The sequence below is a fragment of the Amborella trichopoda genome, chromosome 10 (genome assembly GCF_054954075.1).
Source record: "Amborella trichopoda isolate Santa Cruz 75 chromosome 10, AtrichopodaSantaCruz75HAP2 v2.0, whole genome shotgun sequence".
In the NCBI taxonomy this organism is placed as follows: Eukaryota; Viridiplantae; Streptophyta; class Magnoliopsida; order Amborellales; family Amborellaceae; genus Amborella; species Amborella trichopoda.
In genome coordinates this window covers 40,677,459-40,701,957 of record NC_142345.1, presented here as the reverse complement: position 1 = coordinate 40,701,957, position 24,499 = coordinate 40,677,459, and the positions used below count along the sequence as shown (strand labels likewise).

At 33.7% G+C, this 24,499-nt stretch overlaps 2 protein-coding genes across 3 annotated transcripts; both read right to left on the bottom strand.

The window, feature by feature from the left end:
• Positions 1 to 7,649: 7,649 nt before the first annotated feature.
• On the bottom strand, positions 7,650 to 9,141 carry LOC18433973 (mavicyanin). The gene is made up of 2 exons (XM_006844049.4): positions 8,394 to 9,141; positions 7,650 to 8,305 (listed from the first exon to the last, which is right to left on the bottom strand). Exons 1-2 carry the CDS (start codon positions 8,608 to 8,610, stop codon positions 7,947 to 7,949), a joined length of 576 nt encoding a protein of 191 aa, XP_006844112.1. The 5' UTR covers positions 8,611 to 9,141; the 3' UTR covers positions 7,650 to 7,946.
• Positions 9,142 to 11,201: 2,060 nt separating this feature from the next.
• Positions 11,202 to 20,058, bottom strand: LOC18433974 (amino acid transporter AVT6A). 2 transcript variants are annotated; one of them, XM_088848971.1, is made up of 7 exons: positions 20,000 to 20,058; positions 19,672 to 19,848; positions 15,555 to 16,000; positions 14,596 to 14,748; positions 13,644 to 13,847; positions 12,337 to 12,802; positions 11,202 to 11,695 (listed from the first exon to the last, which is right to left on the bottom strand). In XM_088848971.1, exons 3-7 carry the CDS (start codon positions 15,985 to 15,987, stop codon positions 11,563 to 11,565), a joined length of 1,389 nt encoding a protein of 462 aa, XP_088705097.1. In that variant the 5' UTR covers positions 15,988 to 16,000; positions 19,672 to 19,848; positions 20,000 to 20,058; the 3' UTR covers positions 11,202 to 11,562. The 2 variants fall into 2 exon arrangements, with proteins under 2 accessions (XP_088705097.1, XP_006844113.1); XM_006844050.4 differs by lacking the exon at positions 19,672 to 19,848.
• Positions 20,059 to 24,499: the final 4,441 nt, after the last annotated feature.

The window sequence follows — 24,499 nt, the reverse complement described above, 5'->3', positions numbered from 1 at the left end:
TCCCCCACTCCCCTCAGGAATTGTTAAAATAAGTGTTGAAGTTAATCTAACTTTTACTTCTTGAAAACTATCCTCACATTCACTTGTCCATTCATATTTGATATTTTTCTGTGTCAATCGAGTTAATGGGGTTACGATTCGAGAAAATCCTTCTACAAATTTTTTGTAACATCTTGCCAATCCCAAAAAGCTTCGAATTTCAGTCACATTACTTAGTTGTTTCCAATTAACAACGGCTTCAACCTTTGAAGGATCAACTGATAGACCTTCCTTTGATAAGACATGTCCTAAAAATGTCACTTGTTCAAGCCAAAATTCACATTTACTAAGTTTGGCATACAATTTCTTTTCTCTAAATATTTGCAATACCATTCTTACATGCTGCTTATATTCCTTCCAATTCTTGGAATAAATTAAAATATTATCGATGAATACCATAATAAATTTATCCAAAAAGGGCTTAAAGACTCGATTCATCAAATCCATAAATGCAGTCGGTGCATTGGTTAATCCAAAAGGCATGACTAAAACTTCATAATGGTCATACCTTGTTCTGAAAGCTGTCTTGGGAATATCTTCACTTTTAATCTTAAGCTGATGGTATCCAGATCTAAGATCAATTTTTGAAAACACTAGTGATCCTTGTAATTGATCAAACAAACCATCAATTCTAGGTAATGGATACTTTTTTTTCACTGTCACTTGGTTCAACTGTCTATAATCGATATACAATCTCATGGTCCCATCTTTATTTTTAACAAACAGTACCGGAGCACCCTAAGGTGACATACTGGACCTGATAAAACCTTTATCTAATAATTCTTTCAATTGTTATTTAAGTTCTGCATGTGCCATTCTGTAAGGTGCCTTAGAAATTGGGGCTACCCCTGGCAATAATTCAATAGAGAATTCATTTTTCCTGTCAGGCGGTAATCTTGGCAATTCTTCAGGAAAAACGTCGGGAAATTCTCGGATAACCGGAGTGGTATCCAAATTTATCTCTTCCTTCATGTCTTATTTGATATAGGCAAGAGAGCCTTGACACTCATTTCGAATGAGGCGATTAGCTCGAATACAGGAGATTAAATATGATGGGGAGTCTTCTTTGATACCCTTGAAGTAAAATACTGGTTGATTCAGAATACTAAAGGTAACCATTTTCTTGTAATAATCAATACTTACATGATATGCAGAAAGTCAATTCATGCCTAAGATTACATCAAAATCTTGAATTTCTAGGAGTATTAAATCAACCAACAGTTCCTTTTCTTCTATCTTTATTACATAAGATTTGTACACTATATTGGTGTCACTTGAATTTCTCATCGGTATGGCTACCTCTAGAATGTATATAATTGTTTTGGTTTTACCTTTAAGTGGCATGAAAAGTGTGGTGACACAAATGAATGAGTAGATCCAGTATCAATCAAAACATGAGCTACCCTTTGGAAAATAATAAGAATACCTTGGATCACTGATTTTGAGGCCTGAACGTCTTGTTGGGTGATCGCAAATACTCTTCCCTTCATCTGAGGCTTTTGAGTTATCTCTCCCTGCTTTGGAAGCTGTTACATCTGTAAACTAGGATATTCTTTAATTTGGTGCCCCAATTTTCCACATTTAAAACATGCTTCAGTATTCCAATAACAAGGGCTCGATCCATGGTTTTTGCCACATTTTTTACAGGGTTCTATTGAGCTTTGAAATGGCAAGAACCTTGGCTTCTTGTTTGCCCTTTCAAGCTGTTGTCGATTAGATGGTGTGGGTCTAACCTGACTTTTTTGATTTTTTATCTTTTGGTAATCTTCGAAATCCTTTTCGACAATTTGGGCTTGATCCACTATTTCAGCATAAGTTCTCAATTTTAAGATTGATATTCTGCTTCTAATAGCTGGTCTGAGACCCCTTTCAAATTTTTTCACCTTTCTTGCCTCATTGTTAATCATATGTGGTGCAAACCTGGCCACTTCAGTAAACTTTACCTCGTACTGTGCTACTGTTCGGTTTCCTTGGATTAATTCCAGAAATTCCATTTCTTTTTTATCTCGAATAAAATCTGGGAAGTACTTTTCATTAAATGCCTCTAGAAATACTTCTCAAGTCAAAGGTTTATTTTCTATGACCAATACTCTTTTTGTCATTCGCCACCAATGTTGTGTTTCACCTTCTAACATAAAAACTGCCAAGGTCACCTTCCTATCATCAGGATATTCCATTACCTCGATTATTTTCTCCAATTGCATAATCCATCCCTCAGCTTCCAGTGGGTTTACAGCACCCTCAAAAGAAGGTGGGTTCAATTTCTTAAATTGTTCGATATTACTCCTACTATTTCTCGTAACTGACTGCCTGGGTGAATAGTTGTTTTCCATCTGATGTTGCATTAGAGTAACCATATTTTCCAAGGCTTTGTGAATTCCTTCCATATTAGCTTTAGCTATCCTGAATCTTGACTTCTTCCCGGTCTGTACACACAATAGATGTGATTTTAAGTATATTCTTTTTAAATTTTCTAAAAATCTTAAACCTATTGCTCTGATACCATAATTGTCACACCCCAAGAATTTACAATACTGATATTCCTGATATGTGACAGTCAAAACATATATACATCTCTTGATATGACAAATTTACAGTAGCGAATTCTTATAAAGTAACAAAAGAAAGTTTAAGCACAACTACAATATCTTCCAGAGTTGATCCTGATAAGCACTCAAAATGAAACCGCAGTTATTCTGAAAAAATATTTACCATAATTTGATGAGTTTGGCTACTCAGTAAGTGACCATAATAATCCTAAAAATAATCATGGTTGAAAGATATCAATATTTTCAAAAAGGAGATCTATTAACAAAAATGCATCAACAGTTTCACTTTAAAAAATACATAATTAAGTATAATTTGAATAATTGAAATGCATATAACATTTTACCGGCCGTGCATAATTCAAAAGATTTCACAAAATACCCTACTGGCATCTCAAGTAGGTCACCTATATACCCCATCAGCGTTTTGATGGGTCAACTTAATCCCTATCGACGTCCCAGATAGGTCCACTTAATCCTTACAGGTCCACTTATACCTCACCGGCATACCGGATGAGTCCACTTAATCCCTACCGGCCTACCGGATAGGTCCACTTATACCTCACCGGCGAACCGGATGAGTCCACTTGCATACTTAAAGTATTTTTAAATCTCTTTAAACATTCGAAAGCAGTAATATCATGTACTCAACATATCACTGAAATTATTAATATGAATTTCACTGAAACCATTAATAACAGTCTTTTTCAATAACATCTCAAAAATAACCAGTCAAATATTTTGGGCTCAAATTTAGAAAGGTAGCAGTTCGTAAAGATATTTTAGCATAATTGCCAATCTAATATGTATAGAAAAACTCTTATAGAAATTCAAGAATACGGAATTATCACAATTTATGAGATGTCAATTTGCAAATAAACATTTCACAGACAATGCTATAATTAATTACAAAAATATCAGTTTTCAAATAATAAGGCACATTACAATGTCTAAATATTCAAAAACAGTAGAAAGAAATCTCACAATTTTACTAAAAGCAGAAATATCACATTTATTTCTAATAATTTTACAGTATCTAAAACTTTCTAACAATAGACAAGAAAAATAAATAAATTTATATCTAAGAATTTACAGCATTTAAAATTTCTAATGTAGATAAAATATCACAATTTTACTAAAAAGATTATTTTTCAAAATAATAAGGTCGCTTGCGCATAAAATTTATCGCGCCTAAACTTCAAGACAATAAGCAGAAGTAATTATTTCATTTCATTTTTAAAAAGAACGGATTATTTTTCAAGATAATGAAGTCACTTACCTAAAATATTTGAGAGGGAGCTTCCGATAAAAATTCGGCTAGAGAGAAGAGCTCACTGTGTTTGTAAGAGGGAGAGTGAAAAAGGAGTTGTTAGGCAACGTCTTACCTTTCGTCCTATTTAATTTCTTTAAAACACCTTACTATATTATTTTATTAAGTTACAATTATATTACACCGGAAGCTCACGTCCACTAAAGGATATGGTAAAGAAAGGAAAGGTTAATCAAAAGTGGTGATGGTCCCTAAAGACCATCATGCTTATAAGGACCATCATACTTATATGGACCATCACTTTTTAAAAGTTTTTTTTTTTTTTTTGAAATTTTAGGATTATTATATCACCCCTTAGTTCTTAGTGACCAATGGCTGAGATTAGTTGTATCCCATGCATAGGGTTTATTTCACGTGATAACATTTTTTGCACGTGTGGGACGTATTAGTAGGAGATGGGCTTTAAAAACCTTACAAGTTCTCGTGAATTTTCTTTTTGAAATGAGTGAGGTTTGTATAAGTTGTCAACATTATACTATGCAAGTAAGGTGCATCTCAAAATTTTACTGAAAGATGCAGTTTTGATGCCAGAAAGCCTTGTCACCTCTAATAATGAAATATGTAGCTCCTAAAATGATGTAAATCGAGCAAATATCTAAATAATTAAAAGATTAGAAAATAGACGGTCAAGATAATGGTTTACAAGATGCATTATTTTATGATTTGAAAGCCATTTTTGTTTCATATCCATGCGTCTTAACGATAATATAATCAATTTGAGGATGTTTTAAGCATTGTAACGACCTTTTTTTGTTGAGGTGTGCCTTATTTTAACAGTAGAAGATTGACACCTTATATAAATTTTTTCCTTTTTGAATTTTACTAGAAAATACTTAATAATACCCTATAGAAAAAAGTTTATATAAGGTGAAACGCACCTCAAAAATCCTTTAGAAAAGGTTCTTCAGATGCTAGAAACCCTAAAATTGATCATCTAGACCACAAGATGTATGCATATGAAAAAAAAAAAAAAAAAGATTTCAATTAAAAATAGTGCACCTTGTAATGTATTATTTAGACCATCCATTTTAAAAAAAATTAATAATTTATAAATCTGCTAAACTTGCACCACTTTTAGAGCTTTACATTTCATAATTAGGGTGACAAAAAATTTCATGACATCACAAAGCTTTCTAGCACCAAAATTGTCTCTTATCACATAATTTTGAGGTGTGCCTTTTAAGGTTGCTGGTTATACAAATCTCACCCTTACCCAAAATCTCGCTTCTCCCTTCTTTTAAAATTGTATATAAATGATCGAAATCTCAAAACTAATCTTGATACCAGTATTTCTGATACTTTCAAATGCTCGCGCGTATAGGTGTCTGCACAACATAGAGGTGGGCATGTTTTACCATTCCTTATTTTTTAGAAAGTCTATTTTATTTGTGTAGGAGTTGTTTAAGGCGACAACGAATAATAAAGATCAAATGTAACAGTTACACCTATTAGTTCAAAATGGATAGTTGTGGTAGCTTAAGTCATAATATCATACCCTAACATACCTAGCATGGTCGATCTTATTTTTGTCTTTTAATAAATCATCTTGACTTCAAATATATTTAAGAAGGGCGCTAGGAGGTGGATGATTCTGGATGGAAATTTTGTTTCAAATTAATGCACACTAAAAAATTCACTAGAAAAGGTTGTTTCGATGCCCAAAATTTTCAAATCGATCAACTTGACCTCAAGATGTATGACCATGAGAAAAAATAAACTCCAGGTCTTGGAAATAGTACATATTGTAATACATTTTCTGGACCGTCAAGATTTTCAAGCGTTCATAGATCTACTCGATCTGCACTAATTTTGAATTTTAAAATTTCATAATTAGAGATAAAAATGAATTTTGAGGGTGTCACAAAGATTTCCAGTATTTTTTTTTACAATGTTATGTAATTTTACTAATCAAAGAAGATTACAAAGCGAGCAAATAAAAATAGAATCCGAAATAAGCAGCTCCGGTATCCCACTACCTTTATTGGCTAAGGCATCAGCTATCTCATTCCCATTTCTGTAAACATGTTGGAAGGTAACTGACATATCTTGGCTCAAATCCATAATCTCCAGCAATATTGATCTCAGCTTCCAAGGTGGTCTAGAAATCCCATTACGCCAATTCACCACATTCAACCACACAACATTCTTACAACCCCTGCTCTTTTAAAGATTTTCAAGCCTTAGACCACAGCCATTAACTCCGCTTCATTCACCATTTTGACACCATACGGACCTATAAAACATAAAATACACACCAAGATTGTTTTGCAACACACCCCCAACTCCTGCTGGTGCCGCGTTGCCTACCAAGCTACCGTCACAGGTTAGCTTAATGCTACCCAATACATGCACACTCCATCGCCCTTTATGTCACACCTTAGCCACCAATTGTGACATCAAACTCCTAACGTTAACCTACATATCCACCTTAGACACCCCAAATCTTTTCCTGGTAATAGAAAACCAACTCCATAATGTATGTTGTATTCTCTTCTTGACCCAGTCACCCTCCGTTACCGATCCCTCAAAAACTCGTCTAGGAAGTCCGTCAAAAGACATCTAATCTATGATGTTAGTATGATAAGTTCCAGTATTAAAACATCTTTTGATATTATTTGAAGGTACTCCTTGATCTATGATGTTAGTATGATAAGTTCTAGTATTAAAACATCTTTTGATATTATTTGAAGGTACTCCTTACTATGATTGTTGAGGGCCTCAGCTTTATACAAACCACACCCATTATAGAATAAGGAAATATTTTTTTTCCTTGCTATTACCATAGCTCCCATTTGTCGGCCTTTTTTATATTCAAAACAAACAGAAACAAATTATGTTAATAGCCCTGCATAAGCGAAGCAAGACAATAGCACGGATCCTGTTTAGTGGTCCATCCAAAGTGGCCCTTAAGTAGGATGTGGCTTCATTTAACATGCCACAAAACTACTATTTATACTAAGAAGAAACCAACCTTCTCATTGTATTTTATTTTTTGTTCTTTTTGGTGAGCAAGTGAGAAGAGGGTCCCTACTCTTGGTAGGCATTGAACTTAGGAAGTTGCCGTGCAAATCATCAAGCGCTAACCAATTAAGCCCAGGCTCTTTTTCTTAACCTCCCCATTTTAAAATGGAGTTGAATAATGACACAATCCTTGTAAGAAACGCAAATAATAGGACTATTTATCTTTTATATAAGAAGATCACAATCATCATTGGCCGTTAGATTTAAAATTAGATGGTTGAGGATGTGTCCAAAATAAAAGTTTTTGAATGTTGTGACATATTTTGATCTGTTGGATTTCACATCCAATGACTAAAATTGATGGTGACCTCATTATACCAAAAATAAATCTTCTCATAATTTAAAATACCTTCTTATAATATCCGTAAAAAAAAATAAAAAACCTATAGTATTAAAATAGATAAATAAATAAATAAATAAATATATATATATATATATATATATATATATATATATATATATATATATATATATATATATATATATATATATATATATATAAAAACGGAATGTTATTGGGTATGACAGAGGGAGAAGAAAAAAATCTCCACAATTTTCATATATTGGATGATCGAGGACTAAAAATTGTAAAGCTGTTATCATCTTGACCACTTGTACAAAGATTCTTAATAAAACACAACGGCAAAATAAGATTCATGTAACCGATCCCAAATGGTTGGAATAAGACTCGGATGATGATGAAGACGACAAACTCAACCTTTAACAGCCGTTTTTGCATAAATTTATAAATTGAATTTGAGTCCTTGGTCCTTTAAAATGATGTTGGCAAGAGCCACAAGCTAACACTTTTCTTTTACAAAATATGCACGGTTCTTCACATATGAAAATACATCATCATGGGGAATTATAAGTACAAACACTAAGCTGCACTACCGTTCAATCTGCCGTTGTGACAATGTTACTGGATTTCGAAAATATCAGTGGATTTCTGCAAGTTCTAAACCAACAGTTTGAAGGTAGCAGAGACGACAGGCTCGATGGCGGTTTTGTTAGGCAGATGCGAAAGACAGATAGAAGTGGAGGAACCAAGCTATGAAAATGGCAGCCGGAGCAACAGATGTGGCAGCGCCAGCGTCTGGAGGTGGGGCCTGTCCACCACCATTGTCAGAAGGTGGAGCCTCTGGGGATGGGGCGTCATGGTTGGCTGTCACTTGAACTCCCAATTTCATTCCCCCGGGGCAGTGCCCCTCGATGCTGCATACAAACCAATAGCCCCTTTCTTCCGATAGAGCAATCTGATCGGTGCCGGAGCGGTGTTGCTTCAAAACACCTGTGCTCATATTGCATGATCTGTAGGCGCCTTCGGTCACTTCCCAAGTGTTGTGCTGCCCCTTGACATAGTTGAAAACTAGAAAATCGAAAGAAAGGCATAAATTGAATTGAATCGAGTCGAAGCGAATTGAATTGAATCATAAAGAAGGGATCGGGGGAGATACCAAGAGTATCACCAACGCTGAAATTGTACTTCATAGACCATGACAAATAGTTGTAACCTGTGGTCCAACCATCTTCATCGCCCACGATGTAAACAGCCGCATCCAATTCGATTGCACGCTCGAGCAGCAGGAAAAGAAACAGCCATAGGAGCGACGAGGACGATGACGATGATGAGGATGAGAACTTCGGAATCCCAAATACCTTCCTCACATCCATCTTCTTCCCAAATGACTTTTGTGAGGTAGGTAGGTTTACTTTAATTGGTTTTGTGGGAACATAACCTACCCAAACATAAAATGCTCTAGGCCTTCCTCACAACCAAGTCAGAGGAAGTTGTTGTGTGAGGTCCTTGACCACGAATTTTTCTTGCCAACTTTTTTATTTTTTTATTTTTTATTTTGTGCCCACTAACCTTCAAGATTGTCAACGGTATTTTCCCATTGAACATTTCGAAGAGTGAATATTTTAACTTTGGATGAAGTTTCTATAAAGCCCATCTCATATAAAAATAAAATAAACTCTCACCTCAAATCTTTGTCTAGAAAGCCCTTTCGGTATAAGGGCCTTGTATAGCAAGTCTTAGCTTTGCTATGCCCCACTATAACATTTGAAGTGTATCATGCAAATATATCATTACATCATCTTCATGGGTATTGTGCTATGGCCCATCGTCTGCCATGCATAGAAAGGCTTGAAGTCCTCTTGGCACTATTACCCTGATATTACCTCCTACCCTCGGTGTTGGGGATCTTCCAAGTGTGTTAGCCCTTGCATCATGACTCAAAAATATACCCAATAATTGCCATGCATAGAAAGGCTTGATGTCTGCTTGGCACTATTAACCTGATATTACCTCCTACCCTTGATTGTGGGGACCTTCGAAGTGTGTTAGCCCTTGCATCATGACTCAAAAATATACCCAATAATTGATACATAGTTTGAGGTGGAGAAATATGAAAGCAAAGTGTTTATGAAAATCTCACAATGAACGTAAAAAAAAAAAAGAATAAAAAATATACTCAATGAAGGTCGGTAAAACGAATTTGGTGATTTTGCTATCAAAATGGAGATTGTTAGGTTTCGTGATAGTCAAATCACTACACCTATGTTTTCCTTAAAAGATTGAGGCTATTATGGTAAAAGGAAAAGGGACGTTCCTAAGGAGCGAGAAAGAAACCTATACAACGGAATCAAAAAAGACTTAATACTTGCCTCCTTTTGGGTCATCCCTTAGGGATCACGAGAAGGGATCTCCAAGAAGTAGATAGTGTCTCCAAGAGAGACATGGCCTTCTAAAGCATGAAAGATAAAGTTGATTGAACGTGGTGCTCGGTCAAGGGGTTTAGAAGGAAATATCAGTGAGATTTCTACTAATGTTTAGAGAGAGATATATCTCTCATAATCCAAAATTATCTTTATTGTGATATTGGATTTCTATTTGCTAAAGCTATAGAAATAGCACTTAGGGGTAAACCACATAAATCGTATGTAGTTGTGTAATTTTCGTATCTAACTTTATTTCTTACAATTGATTTGTGGATGAATTAATATGCTTCACATTTACTCAACTACATATATGATCTTGGGTGGGGATCCTAATATTTAGGTTTCCTAGTTCTGTGAGCAAGGGATTCCCGAGGACCCCACAAGGTAACGATACATGAGAGAGAGAGAGAGAGAGAGAGAGAGAGAGACACAGACGAGTTAGGAGAGTGAAACATGAAATCAAATAAGTACATGAACACGAAAATTTACATTTAAAACGAGAAAAATTCATCAAATGGGATTTTATGCAATAAGATCATGTACTTTTAGTAAAATCAAACTATAAGTACATGAACATGAAACTTTACATTTAAAATAAGAGAAATTCATCAAATGGGATTCTATATAATGAGATCATTTACTTTTAGTATAAGGAGGTCATCAGTACTTATAACTATCCGATGTGAAATTTAACAACTTCCGTGTGCCACAAAGTTTGACAAGAAAAAATTTAAACTTTAAGCTTGAAACCACCTAATTTCACATGTAATGTTGAGATTAATTGTGACCGTATTGTATCATAGGTGAATGGTCTCATTATATACTTATTTTTATCCAATATATTTATAATTTGAGCTATCTAACATTATACCCAAGGTATAATTTGATAAATTTTAAAATCCATTTTGATGTGTACTTTAATTCGCTATTTGAAATTTGAATAAAAGAATGATGGGCTATTTGTAATTAAAAAAACATGGGTAAGATGTTAAACAGTTCAAAACTTAAATGGGTTTGACAAAGTTCCAAAAAACGAAAGGTACATATGTTGAGGATCTTGTATTCTGAGGAAATAGATCTGCCAAGGTGGAGTCAAAAGGACGACTCCAGAAGGCCGTTAAAAGCCCGACGGCTCAAAAGGATTCGATATATATCTGTACATAAGGTGTTTTGGTAATTTGTATCTTCTATCTGAGACTCAATATATATATTGTTGTGATGGAAAGGTTTTTTTTAGGGTTAAAGAAAAAAAGCAGATCTCTTTGTAATCAGAGAGAACAGACAGGTGTGAGGAAGACAACTATTGTAACCCTATTCTCCATTGTCAGTAAAGAAGCTTTCATCTCCCCGTGGACATAGGCACGTTGCCGAACCATATATATCTTTGAGTTGTGGTTTGTTATCTTTTTCTTTTGTTTTTGTAACTTCTTGTTTTGGTGGATTGTTTTTCGTTTCTACATAATAAAGGTGAAAGATAAATTTGAGAGAAAGAGGAGGAAGGAAGCAAAAGCCGAGTTATAATCACCAAGAGAGAAGGTTACTATTGACAAGTACCCTAATAGATTCATATAAGAGTCCGAAGGCAAAAACTATGTACATTTTATAAGGAATGCACATCGTGGTGTACATGAATTCAAATTATATATGAATAAATATACATAACCGGTGTCACGCTTTCATGACCAGTAATGATGAATTTATTTAGGTATTGCGAGTGAACAAGTTCAGTGACAAAGGCCAGAGATATCCCAATTTTGATATGAACATGGACTGAAATGGGTGGCGCATTCTTGAAATCCACTGATATTGCATATAAAACTGACATATTTCTCCGATGAATTTTGCGGAGATAGTTACCATAGAAACTTCTGAGTATTTAGATGCTATTGACCTTTTAATCCCTCAAGGGCCACTGTTCTTCTTGAACAAGGCAGATGCTTCACTGTAAATAGCCAACACACTTGAGAAAATTGCAAGGACCACGATGAAGATGGCAAGTATCATATCTTTCTTTGTAGCAATGCCATGCCGATCCCTATAAAATATGATCAAATGTAACAGAAAATAAATTAGAAATTGATTCCCATCACAAATCATTTCCTCCCTCCCTCCCTCCCATCTCTCTATGTATTACAATGGTATTCAATATGTATCTTGCATATTTGCATAAGAGTACAACGATATGCAGGCTACGAGCTTTAAGACAATCAAAGGCCTTTCGTCAGCTCAAACCATGTGCCTATGGCATATGAAACTTTGATTTACAGTGTTATAAGCATCATATAGATGCCTTAATAGGTATCAGTATATTACTTATGTGCACAAGGACAGCAACAAGTGTGTCTACATTCAACTGGACACGAAGTGTCGGACACTGCCCTTTTAAAATAATAGTATCTGACTCGACATATCCATAAAATGACATACTATAAGATTCCCTGAACCATTTCAAGCTAAAATATGGTTCATGTCTACTAACAGACATGCTTTCATAAATGAAAGCATCCTGAAGCAGTTATCATTGACGTTCAATTCTAATCGGTAATTCATAATCTCATTCTATCTTTCGGAAATGTGACTAAACTTTCAATTGCCCTTATGTTTAGTGCAGACTGCCTTATATACATTTAAAAACAAAACTCATGGTTCCATAGCAAAGAGCACAAAGAATGTTACCTCAGAGCAACTGCTGCAGGGAAGATTAACCCAACACAAACACCAGCAGTGCCTCCACTAAACTGGAAGACGATCCAGATGCTAGGAATGAAGTTTGCTCCAATAAAAATGCAGACAATCATGACTGCTGTGAGGATGGTAAACCTCTTGTTATCTACGACCAAAGGCTTCGCGGAGGGGAAAAGAAACCCATCCAAATTTAGCCGTAATGCAAAGAAGATAATAGGAGCCACCAACATGACATGAATAGCATAGCAGACTCGAACCAGGTAAGTTAGGAATGAGGAATATGGGACTCCTAAGTCAACATCAAAGTTGGCTAACACATCATCCAAAATGGACTCCCCAAAAAGGAGGAAGCAAAAGAAGCTGGTAGCGATGTACACAACCATGCAAAGAATGAGAGAAGTACGCACAATAGAGGGCATCTCCGATTTGTCCTCAAGTTCCTTGGCTATAGGATGAACTGCAACAACCCAATATGAAGGTTTTAGCATCAAGAACTGAAGGCTTTAATAGAAGTTTTAATCTCTTCCAATGATTCAAAGATGATATGTGGGCCATTATAATTAATGTCACTATGTTCTACAATATTTACACAAGTGACTGCAAAACAGCTAAAATAACCAAACAAATCTAAGGGCAAGAACAACATAGAGCGTGTTAATGGAATGAGTATGGCAAGGAAATAGGATTGCACCGAAAGAACAAAAAGCATCCGAAGTTTATGCTGGGATGGTTCTGTTTCATATTAAGATCCTTATACAATGATCAATGTCATTCACACAGTTCATTAAAAAGGAGAGTAGGATGAACAACTTTGAAAATGTAAATGTTAGATTACAATCATGAATGTAACTTATTTTCAATGGAAAAGATACTCAAATGGAAAATGTTGTGATTCCAAAAATAAAGATCAGATTCTGGATATAATGAAAATATCTTTAAGAGATACCCAGAAACCGTTTGATAAATTTCCAGAAATTCCCAAATACTCCGGTTGTCGAGAATTAATTTATCTTATAACACGAATCCAGTGAACAATCCTAAATAGCACTTCTTGAGAAGCTTACTTATACCACTGCTCATTTCTCAAATATAATTGCAAAAGTAAATATTCAAGGAGAATGAGAAGGGTAAGAGGAAGGGGAAGGGAGGAAGAGTACCCTTGTTTCACCAAAACAGCCGCAAGACCATTTTGAGAACAAAAGAGAAGATTCACTCAAAAATGATTTTGTAGTGTTCTAAACAAACCCCAAAAGAAATTACAAAAAAAATTTGAGTAAAGATTTTTCCAGCTTGCTCACCATTATAATGGCAAATGTAGGCCAAGAGGACAACAGGTACAGCTGTGAAGAGCTGCAGGAATGATGCCGTATCAGTCACATTTGGTAGCCATCTTGGCATTTCAGTATTTCCATTAAATAATTTCACAGTGGCAATGCCTGCGGTGATGATAACAAACACTACAGCCAGAGCAACCGATAACGCTGATGTATATCTCAGAGAGTCTGCAAAGATGACAAGAAAATTATTCTCTACACAGGGTAAGACTTTGTATTCTTCGGTATCACTCTCTCTCTCTCTCTCTTGCATCTAATGCGCCACACAAACACACACATAAAGCAACACAAACATATATATTGATTCTATAAAATCAACCATAGCTATGAAAATATAGAATGTGCACACGACCAGGTGTTCATAAACTGTCAAAGGTGATAAAACCAAAAACCAAAGGGATTATATGACTTCCAAAAATAAGATCAGGTTGAGCAGAATATTCTACTTAAATAAAGGGATTACCAAAGATAAATGAGGCAATGTTATTTTCTAGTCACAATTGCAATTTGGACCAAAAGACAATTTGATGGACTACCATTTACAGGGGAATAAATAGCAATGGTGTCCAAATTATAATTCAGTCCCCCAGTTGCATTGGTAAAATTCAAACTCTCTCTCTCTCTCAAACAGCCCTCTCACCATCACCACCACCAATCCCACCATCTCTACCACCACAATCACACCGTCCCCACCAATTCCACCATCCATGCACACAATAAGTAATTGCAATTCAAATTAGAACGATCAAACACCCCTATACAGAAAATGACAGCACCAAAGTGCAATTTGGTCAATTACAAGTTTAGAAAAACATCATTTGATGAAATTTGACAATCAAAATGTGCTTAAATTGCAGCTTCCCTAAATTTAAGAGTAATAGACAAAGGCTGAAGCAAAATTAAATAATGTGCTTACCAACTCGTTTGAAAGATGCCAATGGAGCTAATATAGCAAGTGATGTAAAAAGTAGCACAAAAGTGCGCCCGTTCCACCAACGTTCACCAAATAGACCTTCCAAAACACCAGAGTGATGTACCCCACTTGAAGATGTTCCAGAAAGCACATCGCCTGACAAAAAGGTCCACAAATATTCACGTATAGGTAAGTAAGTCTAATAAAATATTCATCTGCATAAAAGTTACAAAAAGAAAAATGTTTAACATTTGAATCACTTAGAAGAAATTTCTGTTGATTTTTACGCAATTAGGCGGATGCATGCTAAATTGTGAACCATCTACCATAATGTGTTACAAAAATCATAGTCCAATGCATCTTTATCAAAATGAAGGAAAAAAATTGTAATTTGGCAGCTAAAATAAGCACGATAAAATCCATTTTACTAAAAAAATGAGGTTATCCCAAAATTTACTGAATGAAATGAGATAACCTTTTTTCAAGGAATCAAAGTGCGTTCAGTTCAATTTGCATACCATTCCGAAGATTTAGGTTTCTAACATAAGCCACAAAAACTCAAGTACTTGTATCAGGCATTTCCTCAGTTGAATCATAAAATTGATCAAGATAACATGATATAGGTATCTAAAAGGATTCAAAAACAGAGAGATGCATAACAAAAAGAAATCCTAGCAAATGAGTTGATTACCATAAAAGATGGTTCAGCTCAAATAGACATCAGCCATGAGTCACAAAGGCCTAAGCTAGTATACACACACAGTATGTCGTGCCCATATAAGTGTGCGTGCATATGTGTGTTCTCTTTCATGTAAGTATGGATTAGTATGTGTAATTCTCTAAGGGTGCACATACAACACACACTGAAGAGTGAAGATCAGCATTAGCATGTAAACAAAAAAGATGGACAAAACAACATCTATTCCTCAAATTATCAATGAAAATTGGAGAAGAGAGCATACCGATGATGATCATAAACACAAATAGAGACCCAAGGTTATTAATAATGATACATATATGCAGAACAATCCCTCCGGTCCTTCCAAAAGAATCCTTCAACAAACCACAGTAAGTAACTGAGTTTGAAGGCTTGCTGAACTTTAACATAGTCCCCACTGTAGATTTAGTTAAGAAACCCATGAATAATATCATTGCAATTCCTGGCCCGAGCCCCAAAATCTTCATTGCTGCAGGCAACCCCATGATTCCAGCTCCAACAATACTTGTTGAAAGATTGAATACTGCACCAGAAAAGGATGCTCCATTGAACTCACCAAGTTCCACATCCGAGTCACTATACTTTAGAGGAAGCAATGGGGCTTTCTCATCTATAATATGATTGCTTTTCCCATTGGGTCTGTTCTCCTTGACAGGAGAGAAGCTTGCCACAGTCATGTTCTTCAACAATCTGTTGAAAAATATTGGATATCAGTTTTGAGTGTAGATTAATTTGAGCTTAGAATCAAATTCAACAAAGTATCAAGGAAAAGTATAAATTATGAAAAAAAAAATGTAGAGAAGGAGATGTCATAAAGTGGAAAGAAGAAGAATAGAGTACAGACCTGACCAACTTTTGAAGATAATCAAGAATCTATTTTGCCTAAATGTAATTTGTCATGAAACTAATTAGTATGCAGGATTAGTGACGATTCCAAAAGCCAACTCAGCTTAATTTGAAAAGTTCATTCAAATTTTCAAAGGAAACGGTTTCTATGCGGCTAGCTCCCTTATTGTAGAATTGCAGGCTTGGCAATAAATACATGTTTAAAATATCATTTGATCTTAATTTTTACAGAACGTATAATCTTTAGCATGGAGATCATGAATATGAAAATAAAAAATTGAAAACTAAAAATAATAATTATATTAAAAAAACATTTGGAGCATTAGTTTTTAGAGGGACCACCTATTCGCATCCACTTTAAAATTGTTGTTTTATACCTCTGGACCTCAAATTGTAGAAATGTTGTACAGCCCGCATGAAACAATTTTCCATTTTTGAAGTCTATCGAATAATGGTGTATAGAGAAAGTGAAAAAAAAGAAGCTAAGGATAAATAAAATACTCAACCAAAAAAAAAAGAAGGGTGCACTTGGAAAGCTGTAGAGGTAAGGTGGGCCTTCAAATTTTATCATGGTATATAATTTTGATGCAAAATGTTATTAGGATTATCTCAAAATCTATTTTTATATCTAATTATAAAATTGTAAATTTAAAAAATGGTTAAAATCAAGTAGATGTATAAGCATATGAAAATCTTGAAAATGGATAGAGTAGATAATATGTCGTAAAATGCACCATTTATGAGACTTAAAATCTTTTAATTTTTCACGATCATACATCTCGACATCGAGATGATCAATCAAAGGGTTTTTTCAACATTAAAAGACCAGTAATGAACCGGGAAACCTAGAGTATTTTGATTACGGATATATATATATATATATATATATATATATATATATATATATATATATATAGAGAGAGAGAGAGAGAGAGAGAGAGAGAGAGAGAGAATTTGTTGGGTTCTGGGAAACAAATCCTTTTTGGGGCTGTAATTGGAAAGTGGAGATCTTATCAATGCGTTTTTCGGTGGCTTTCGCAAGGTCTCCAAGCGTTTTCCGGGGAAAGGTTTATATAGAGCCTAGGCTCTAAACGATGGAATTAGAGCCTACCTCAAAACCTTCACCAAAAGATGTTGTTTTGAGGCTCAAATATCTTCAAATTGATCACCTCGACCTCAAGATACCTCAACATCAAGATGTATGGACATGAGAAAAAGAATTGGATTTCAAATTTTGAGAATAATGCATCGTGATACATTTTTAGACCATCAATTTTCAAGATTTTCAAGTTTTCATTACTCGATTTATACTATTTTTTGAAGCTTTAAAAACTAGAACTAAAAATAAAAATATAATTTAAAGCTATCACAAAACTTTGGAATATTAAAACTATATTTCTCAACACTATTTGAAGGTGGGTTTGAATTTGATTGTTTAGAGACTCAACTCTATACAAACCATATCCTAACAAATTCTAATGATGCCTAAAAATATATTTTTCATGTTTATTATGAAAGTGAGAGCTCCCAAAAAAAATGGCGTAAATACAGCAAAGCTGTAAAGACTCCAAATCTTGAAAATAGACAATCTAGATAATGTGTTACAGGACATAATATTTTTAAAATTTAAATTTTTTTTCATTCTAATCCATTAAAAGGTTAAGTCACTAATAACCTTTTGAGATGTGCTTTACTTCTACACCTTACAGAAACTTTTTCCATCTATTTGGAAGGAACACCCAACTTTTTCATCTCTCTGATATAGATGTAAAAAGTTATTTTTTTTAATCACCTAGAAACGGTTTTGACTCCTTGTAGAAGGAGGGGGGGGGGTTAGGAGATGTACAACATGTGAGAAAATATATAAAACGGGGTTCGAAATGGGAGAGTCGATCAATTTTACATGGTTGATTCGCCAAGATGAACTAATAAAGCCACTGATGGGTTTTTGGTGTGCAGTCTCTTTTAAAAGCCACATTCGGAGAATATATTTGAGTGTATCCGGATGGTAGCACCACTTCTCCCTCAACTATGGGTTTTCATATTCATTTTTACCGATGCTAAAATTACTGACGGTCTCTTATCGTTCAAACAAAAATACATTCTCAAGAGCAGTCTCCTTTAGAAATCTATCTTAAAGATGGATATTAAATTCAAAATTTAAATTCAATAAGCAAAGAATCTCAGCTACAACTATTATGAACGCCAAAAGGAAAAAAAAAATTTAATTTTTAAAATAATTATAGCTTTTAGATTTTAAGTTCTTTTTTTTATCATATTCATGATCTTCAACTTTTCCGGCCTTATCCTTATTATTTTTTATAATAAAAAAAAAAAGAAAAAAAGAAAAATATAAGAACCTCAAGCTTGAGAAAACAAAATAAAATAAAAGGACCTGGTTTCTATACGGCCAAGCCCGCATATGTAGAAATGCGGGCCTCTCGATAGATCTGTTTTTTAGATGGATTTTAAGACTTAATTTTTAAGGACATGTAATCTCAAACATAGAGATCATGAATATGAAAAAATAAGTAAATTTTAAAAATTAAAAATAATAATTCTAGTAAAAAAATATTTGAACCGTTAGTTTCCATTGTTTTTAGATGGATCACCTACTTGCACATCTTTAAGATGGACGCTTTACACTTTCTAGACCGCATATATATAAATGCGGTCCAGCCCACATGAATTCCAAAATATAAAGCCATTTGTCAGAGCTCCGATAACTTGAAGTTTACCACGTAAACGAAGTTTCGAAGTAACCCTTGCAAGAATCAGCGCCCGAAATTTCGCTTCGGATTTCGTTTGTAGTACGTTAAGATTAAAATGTCACCGAAAGCGAAAATTTCAGGGGCGTTTCGGCTCAGCAATCCGTACTGGCAAGGACGCCCGACAATCAGCCGAAATATTGTCCTGTACTATCCGCTGTCCGAAAGTTAATAAAATTGAATTATCTTTTTCTTTTATTTGAGAAATTAGGGCTTTCACAAATTTTATACAGCCTCAAATACACACAGTTTTCTCACACAAAAAACCAAAATGTATGTTTATAGTGAGGACAAGGCTCAATTCTAGGGCCCGGTATACGGGTCCGCCGTGCTCGGGGCAAACAAGAGCATCAATTAGTGTGTTTGGGCTCGGCACACCGGCTTTGCCCGAGCCGAGTAACTTGGACTTGCTCGAATAATATTTGAAGTTCAAAAATAAAAAAGATAAAAAAATTTGTCGAAAAAATAAAAGTAATCAAATATAATAGAACATTAAGTAATCAAATATAATAAGAACACTAAGTAATCAAATATAAGAAGAACATTAAAGTCCTACAATGATGGAAAAAATATGTAAAGATGGAATTTGGAAAATGTGATTTACACTCAAACAATTCACAAATTTATCAAAAAGGTAAAAGAGAAAAATACAGTAAATGATAGAAAAACTCACAAAATATCATACAAATATTAAGATGATCTCTAAATATTTATGTATAATTTCGTAAAAAGCATAATATTTATTACTTTTTCTAATTTTTTACGTCACCAAATTTGTATCAAAGAATTCGACTCGGCAACGTCCGAGTAACTTTGGCCGACTCTGTCCCCCATGGCATGAAAAAGCCCAACGAAAATAAAAGGAAAGCATTCCGAAATTTGAAATTCGAAGCAAAATCTCGGCTCTGCTGAAGCTCAAAGTCTCTGAAATTGAGAGAAATACAAAATCTCTAGTAAAAACATAAAAACGAAGAAGAAGAAGAACAAAAATACAGGACCCAATACCGTCAGAGTCGTTAATGATAGAAGAAAATGCACCTCGGATTTTAAATTTTAGAGAGAGAGAGGGGGGTACCTGGAATTTGGGACACTTTCTGATCCGCACAACTATGAAAGCTTGAGGAATATTTGATTGATGTTTCGTACACGGACCTGTGTTTATAGCGCTCTGGATCAATGAGAGAGGAGAGAGAAAGATATTTAATAAACATAGCTTCGATAGTGAGAGATAGAGAGTGAAATGACTAAACTGACCCCAGTTTTTATTGGAAATAGCAGGAAGGCCATCTGTATTCGGTAGGGAGAGAGAGGACCAAGGTTTAAAAATACATATAAGTGACTCGGTGGAATCGGTGGATCGGATTGAAAGGATCGGCAGAATTAATAACTTCGTTTCAATTTTAAAAATAATAATAATTCAAGAACAAATTGTTCATCCTTTTTTTTCGCTTGACTCAATGATGAACTAGTGAAGAATTTGTCCGACTCGGTGAAGAATCGGCGGTTCTGCAAAAAAATCGGTGATTCTACTATTTAGAACCACCGAATCCCCTTTTTTGGCTTAATTCTGGATCGCCAAATTTCGGATTGGGTCACTGATTTTTTAAACCTTGGGCGGACAAAGAGTCCTTGACCGGTTCTTACTTTGTCTCTTCACTTTTTCCCCTCTCTCTCTGTTCTTATAAGAAAAAATTTATATAAAGTTACAACCTTGTACAGATGAAGTAAAATGCACTTCAAAAATCCTACACTAGAGAGCGTTTCGGCATCGGAGAACCATCCAATTGATCATCTCGGTTTTGAGATGAATATGAAGAAAAAAAAAAATTTTAAGTTCAAAAAATAGTGCATATTATAACAAATTATCTGAACCGTCTATTTTCAAGATTTTCAAGTGTTTTTTGATCAAATCGATCTATATTATTTTTAAACTTTAAAATTTTATAACTAGGATAAAAAGATATTGTAAAGCAATCATAAGGTTTTCGATGCTCAAACGACATATCTGATTAAATTTTATAGGTCTGCCTTACTTCTACTGAATAAAGAGTCAACCTTATACAAACCTCACATGCTGTTATTGTTAAAAAAACTAATTTTCATTTTCATTCCTTCTCTCTTCTTAATAGGCGGTTTACCTAAACCGACTCAGTGCTCTGTGAATTGAAGTTGATGCGGTCATTCCATAGCCAACCATGTGACAGGCATCGGTGAATTGAAGTTGATGTGGTCATTCCATAGCCAACCATGTGACAGGCCATATGTCCCATCGTAACCCATGTGGATGGGCCGTTAGTGTGAGTATTATATAGATAGAATGGGTGTGTTGGGCGTATGTGAAAACATAATGGTTGGTATGTTAGATGAAGTGTGTTGTTAAGATAGTGAGTTAGAAGAAAAAACAGATAATTGCAGTGAGGTCCTGCATATTAGATTCCTCTATTGTACTGCAATCTTGTTTTCTATTATAAAGCAATAGTGAAAGTTTCGATGATTCAATACAAGCTTCCTATCTTCTTTTTTTTGTGGCGGAGCTTTTTTATTCTATATTTTGAATTTTTTGTCGCAACAAATTTCTATAAGTTATATGGCCACTTGTGAAGTTTAGTCTCTCTCTTTCTAATGGTGTGTTTGTTTTTCTGAAAGTACTTTTCCAGATTTTGATAAAGTTCAGAAAATAATTTTTCAACAAGAGTTCTCATCCATTTGTTAAAAAACTTAAAGATTAAGTTCCAGAGAGGTAGGAACTTAATCTTTTTGAACTTTTTTTGTCGATCACTATTTATTATCTATAATATAAATACGTTATATTTATATTATATAATATAATATTATAAATATTATATAATATTTATATTAATATATTATATATTATATATTACATATAATATATTGGGTAATGATTTTATGCAACAGTTGTATCATACTATAATGCAACCACACTTTTAGAAAACCATATTTGTAGTATTTGTAACTCAAAATTTTGCATACATAGTCTCTTCAACTCAATAATCAATCTTAAAAAAGGAAAAAAAAAATTGCACTCTATATATAATCAAAATGAGTCCCCTCCACTAATGAATCTAGACCATCAATTTGATGAATTTCAAGATTTAAGCCTTTATGAATTCAAAATCAATTTATTATTTTTTAATATTGTTAATCTAATGATAATAAAATTATCTAAAAATTAGAAAAAAAAAAAAAAATTGTTCTAAAGCTTAGATCTAAAACATCTCACCAAAATGGACGACCTATGTTAATTGGGGGCTAAAAAAAGACTTTCTAGGTTTTTTCAAAATTTTCTTTTATGTGATTGTTGCATAAAAGAATGAAAATAGTGTATATTTTAAAATTTGGATCAACCAAATGGCCCTAACATGGTTTTTAATGTTGTTGCATCATATTACTATACAACTGTACATGAAATCACTGTCCTAATATATTATATATAATATTTAATATAATATAATATATATTTTATATATTATATAATATATATTATATTAAATAAAAATTATATATAATATAATAAATAATAATATAAATATTATATACATATATTATACTATATATTATATATAATATATAATATTACGTTGTAAATAATATATTTATTATATTAAATACATCTTATCTATAATATATAAATATCTTATCTTATATTATAATAAATATTATATGTTATATATAATACAAATATACATTAATAAAATATATTATATTATGTTATATATTTATATTTATATTTATATGGTTAATATGTATATGTTATTAAACACAGTACTTATAACTTTCTTAACAATTCAGCACGTTATCACAGTACCTAGAACTTATTTAAACATTCGAAAACAAAATATTCAACTTTTCAAAAGATTTAAAAATATTTAACTTTCTAGAAGATAAATTTCAAAAAAAAAAAATGTACCTTAAGAGAGAACACAAGCAAAAGGCTTGTTTGATAAGCGTGAAAATACTTTTCAAGTACACAAAAACTTGGGTATGGGAGTTCTTTTTCTTTTTCTTTTTTTTGGCCCCATGCATTTTTTTCACACCAATTCAAAGTGATTTGACATGAAAAAACTCTTATACCAAATTAGAGGGTTTTTTTTAGGTGAACATACAGAAGTATTTTTACATGTACCACATGGGTGAGGTTTGTGTAAGGTGTGAACCTTATACTATTGAGTGAAGGGGCACCTCAAAACTACGCTGAAAATACATTTTTGGTGACCCTTGTGATGATATAATAATCCATTGTTGCCTCCAATTATGAAATTTAAAGTTCCATAAATGGTGAAGATCAAGTAGATCTATAAAATTTTGAAAATATTTAAAATGGACAGTGTAGATAATGTATTAGAAGATTAACTATTTTGAAGACTAAAAATCCTCTTTTTTTCATATCTATAAATATTGAGATTGAGATGATCGATTTGAAGCTTTTCTAGAAAAAGAACAACTTAGTGAATTTCTTAAGGGCACCTTACTCATTCAGTATCACCTTATACAAAAGTTTTCCATACCAAACGTGTCCAAAACGTTTTACTAACCAAGCCGAGCTATGGGGTGTAACTTGGGTCATTTTAAAAAAAAAAAATATAAAACTAGATAAAAATTTAGAATCAATGCTTAAAAATCATAGATGTAATTCGGTTTTTTTGCACTGAGTTGTGAGTTTTTCTTGTCATATGGTGTATTTCTATATTATCATCTTTTTAGAATTTTTGTAAAATTACAAATCAATTTTTAAATTTTTTTGGACTTGATGTCGTTTCCTTTTTTATTTGAATTTCATAGTTTTTACTTTATTTTACACAATCTTTTTATTTTTATTTTTATTTTTATTTTTAGGACCTTTTGGGTCATGCACTCTACTCGGCCAAATCCATTAGAACTCATCTATCGCCTCTTTACCAAGGCCGAGTCCGAGGGTGAAGAGTTACTGGACTTGATAACCCAATTCGAGGTACCTTTATCGAAAGTTGGGGAATCAATCTAGAAGATTCTTCGAGGTGCTATTTTATGGGAAGTGTGGCTTGAGAGAAATCGTAGAACTTTTGAAAGAAAAGGCAATAACTTTGACAATGATCTAAACACCATCAAAATCTCCCTTTGGTCGTGGTTATCTAAAGGGGTTTATCAAAGACGATGTTATGATTAACCTTTCCAACCTATTCTTTGTGGATGTGCCTAAGTCTAGACCTTGCACCAGATGGAAGCCACCAGATTAGAGAATGATAAAGCTGAACTTTGATGGAAGTTCGTTAGGCAACCCAAACCTTGCGGGATACAGAGGAGCCATCCGCGACTGGTAAGGAAATGTTTTACTCGCTTATGCAGGTCCATGTGGAGTTTCTTCAGCAAATCATGCTGAGCTCTTTGTGATTCTTCATGGTTTGAAACTTTTAGTGACCAGAAATATTGTGGAAGGTGTGATTGTAGAGGGGGACTCACTGAATGTGATTAATTGGTGCAAGAACGAATAACGCTTTCCTGGAGACTCTTGATCGGATACAAATATTTGAGTTCATGTCTTCCTTAACCCTATTTTTGGCTCATATGTATAGAGAGA

Coding starts and splice junctions, on each gene's coding strand:
- LOC18433973 (XM_006844049.4), bottom strand. CDS start 8,610: ATGGATGTGAGGAAGGTATTTGGGATTCCGAAGTTCTCATCCTCATCA. Junction 8,306..8,393: donor CAGCGTTGGTGATACTCTTG/GTATCTCCCCCG, acceptor TCGATTTTCTAG/TTTTCAACTATGTCAAGGGG.
- LOC18433974 (XM_088848971.1), bottom strand. CDS start 15,987: ATGACTGTGGCAAGCTTCTCTCCTGTCAAGGAGAACAGACCCAATGGG. Junction 14,749..15,554: donor TGTGTTTATGATCATCATCG/GTATGCTCTCTT, acceptor CCTTTTTGTCAG/GCGATGTGCTTTCTGGAACA. Junction 13,848..14,595: donor GGCATCTTTCAAACGAGTTG/GTAAGCACATTA, acceptor TCATCTTTGCAG/ACTCTCTGAGATATACATCA.